A 2,951-nucleotide genomic window follows, 5' to 3' on the forward strand; every position below is an offset into this window, starting at 1 on the left:
CCACCACCCCCGCCAGTGCTACGGCTCCCCCTGCCTTGACTGGAGCTGCGGTGGCTGAGCTTGGGAGTCCCTGTGCCCCCCTGTGGTGTGCCGGGGGAGTGGAGCTGGTTGCTCCTGGGCAAAATCAGATTGCCGTTCTGTTTCAGTTCCTCGGGGACGGCTGCAACTGAGGTGGCAGTGCGTCCGCCGGGGGCCGGGAGGGGCGGGACGGTCTTCACATCCTGGAATTCTTCAGCGAGGCTGCGACTGTTCACTGTCTTCCTGTAGCCTTCGCCAAGGCCGTCAACCCCCACAACACCTCCTCCGCCTTCCTCCTGACCAGGAGGCTGTGGAGAAGTGTAGTCTTCCCCATACTCACTCTCCCACTCCTCTATCACCTTCTTCTTATACTCTTGGTAGTCCTCGTCTTCCTCATAGTCCTCTAAGGTGACCAGGTCCAGAGAGGGGGAGGATTTGTAGTCCTCCAAAGTGGCCAGGTCAAGAGAAGGGGAGCAAGGTGTAACCTTGTTGGAGTTGGACTCTGAGCTGGAGCGACTGGATGCATCACTCCCCAAGTCCATGCCATCCTCCCGGTAATCCTGCAATGACAAAGCAACAGAGAAAAAGAGTGAGCTTGAGAAACAAGAGTTTAAAAGAGCTGAAAGAAAATTGAGGGAAGGACAAGAGGAGAATGAAAAGAGAATTTAGGGAAGTGTGTAGATTAGTCACACCAGTTTGTGGTTTGAGACCAGCAACCACAAAGCACTTCCTGTCCCGCAGGAACTTCCTTTCTGCACAGAATTATGGAGGCACTGTCTCTCTTGGAGTTCTTATCCAGCCCTCTGCTATACAAGTGTACTGCCCCAAAGACTCCCAGTCTCATTAAACTATGCTAGCTGATAGCACATTCCTCTGTACTGGTGAATGTGTATGTGCGTGTGGGGTTGTGCAACACTTGACACACAAAGCGAAGGCGGAGTCCGTGTGGCTGGATGTGTCAGAATTATATCCCACCACCCACTGCTACATCTGCACAGCACCACAGGGACAAAACAGGGTGTTATGAGGGGTGAGCGTGAGTGACACTGACATGTCAATACACAACACACAAAACTGTGACACGGACAGATGAGTCCAGAATCGTGTCTAACCTTGACTGTAATGCTCCCGCAGAGCCCCAATCACTGCCTGACTGATTAGTTCAGAGCTAATGAAAACGTCCGTGTTGTTTACAACCCTCCACAAATCTCCACCTGACCTGAGCCTTCTCTTACGGAGTTATGTCTTTTCTCCACAGGAGCGCATTATCATAGTGCCTCACACCACTTTTAAAAGTTAATGAAAAGCAAGGAGCAGCAAAATTTCTCTCAGGGCAAAGAGAATTTAACGACACATTCCTACGTGAGCCACATTATGAGTTGCTCTGAAAAAGAAATTAATTATGAAGATTGCTGATTACTGGTTTAGGCCATGAGGACTTGAGGAGTTTTGCCTATTACACAGAAGGGAGAAACTCCAATACATAGAGTATAATCCTAATAAGGATAATAAGCTTTCTTGAGTTATGGCTACTAGACCACACCTGTGCAGACACCGGCTGTTGACGTCAAAGGACAATGCAGAAAAGATCTATGTTGGGCAAAGCAATATGACTCAGCATCCTGGATACTAGATACACAAATTGCTGATGCAGTGTTGAGACATAAGCCACTTAATGCTGAGGAACCTGCATTTCTCCATGAAATGCTAACAGGTCAAAGACAATTTAAGTGAAGCTGCTGCGGGGATGGAGACGACACTGGCTCCACAAATCAGGGCGCAAAAAAGCCACATTTTTCCCTTGACATGATGGCAAGGTGTCATTAGATAGTTAAAACACGGCTTTGGTGACATATCACATTGCCACTGGGGTGTTGGGACCTCCAGGGTGTTCAGATGGAGAGTTAAATGTCAGTATTGTTTTACTCCCTCGTGAATTAAAACCCAGTGCCAGAATGGATGATTGCTGTATTTTTCTTGCTACCCCACAGTCTAGACAGTAATAACATGAAAAATCCCATATTCAGTTCCTGGATATTATTTCCAACAATCTGTGGGTTCTTGAAAAAACTCCAGGAGCCCCTGTAGGTTTACAACTGAAAGGGGAGGACTTAAGGACACACAACATGACCAGCCTACTTATGGCCTAATGCTCTGGAATCGCTGAGAGCCGGTATTTTGCAGCAAAATGACCCCGGTCACGATTATGCGAATTTGTAAAGAGGAAACATTTAGGCTTTAAAATGTAGAAAGGATGCTCGTTATTTTATGGTACAATATATGAATGTATCAGTACAGCTAGAGGACAACCTTACCGACGTGCTCATGAAACGCGCTGGATCACTGCGCGGTCACCAGTCCCCGTGGTGTGTGAACCAGCCTGTCATCTTGGCTTTGTCACCCTTCAAGTACTATAAAAGAAAAAACGGATTCAGGAAGCGGGGTGGGTTTTCCTCTCCAAAGTGGGAAAAAGACCGCTAAGTAGAAGCGGAGTATCCGAGCTGCGATCGCGTTTTTCAAAAATCTCGGCCACCGATCCCCAAGCGTTGTGCAGCCTCCAAATAGCGCTTGGTTTTCCAGATATTATCGCGTCAATACATGGTGATGGTCACATGAGCCCCGATTAAAAATAATGTAATCATTTAAAGTGTCTGTTTATGAGATAAAGAGAGAGAGAGAGAGGGAAGGCGCTGCAAGACGGCAGGGCTGGAGCGGTAAAGCTGATCCGCTGTGGGATTAACCGAAGCGCAGGCAGACCATACAGGCAGGATTTGGCCACAAAATACATGCAAATTGACAGCTGCACCGATCCCCACCCCGCAGCCGGGCGGGTGTTTGGGGGGCGTTTAATTTATGTCAAAGACTAACCCCTCACACACACACACACACACACACACACACACACAACTCTGCCCATCGTTCTCCAGGGTGGC

General features: G+C 48.3%; 1 protein-coding gene across 1 annotated transcript in view; it reads right to left on the reverse strand.

The window, feature by feature from the left end:
• The window catches only part of schip1 (schwannomin interacting protein 1), a 205,129-nt gene that overhangs the window by 42,482 nt on the left and 159,696 nt on the right, over nt 1-2,951 (reverse strand). The window contains exon 9 of the mRNA XM_035679604.1: nt 1-578. Coding sequence (XP_035535497.1) covers nt 1-578 — 578 coding nt within the window. The remainder of the gene's footprint in view (nt 579-2,951) is intronic.

Source organism: Morone saxatilis, unplaced genomic scaffold, assembly GCF_004916995.1.
Source record: "Morone saxatilis isolate NCDOM2014 unplaced genomic scaffold, NCSU_SB_2.0 Contig8, whole genome shotgun sequence".
NCBI classification, from domain to species: domain Eukaryota; kingdom Metazoa; phylum Chordata; class Actinopteri; family Moronidae; genus Morone; species Morone saxatilis.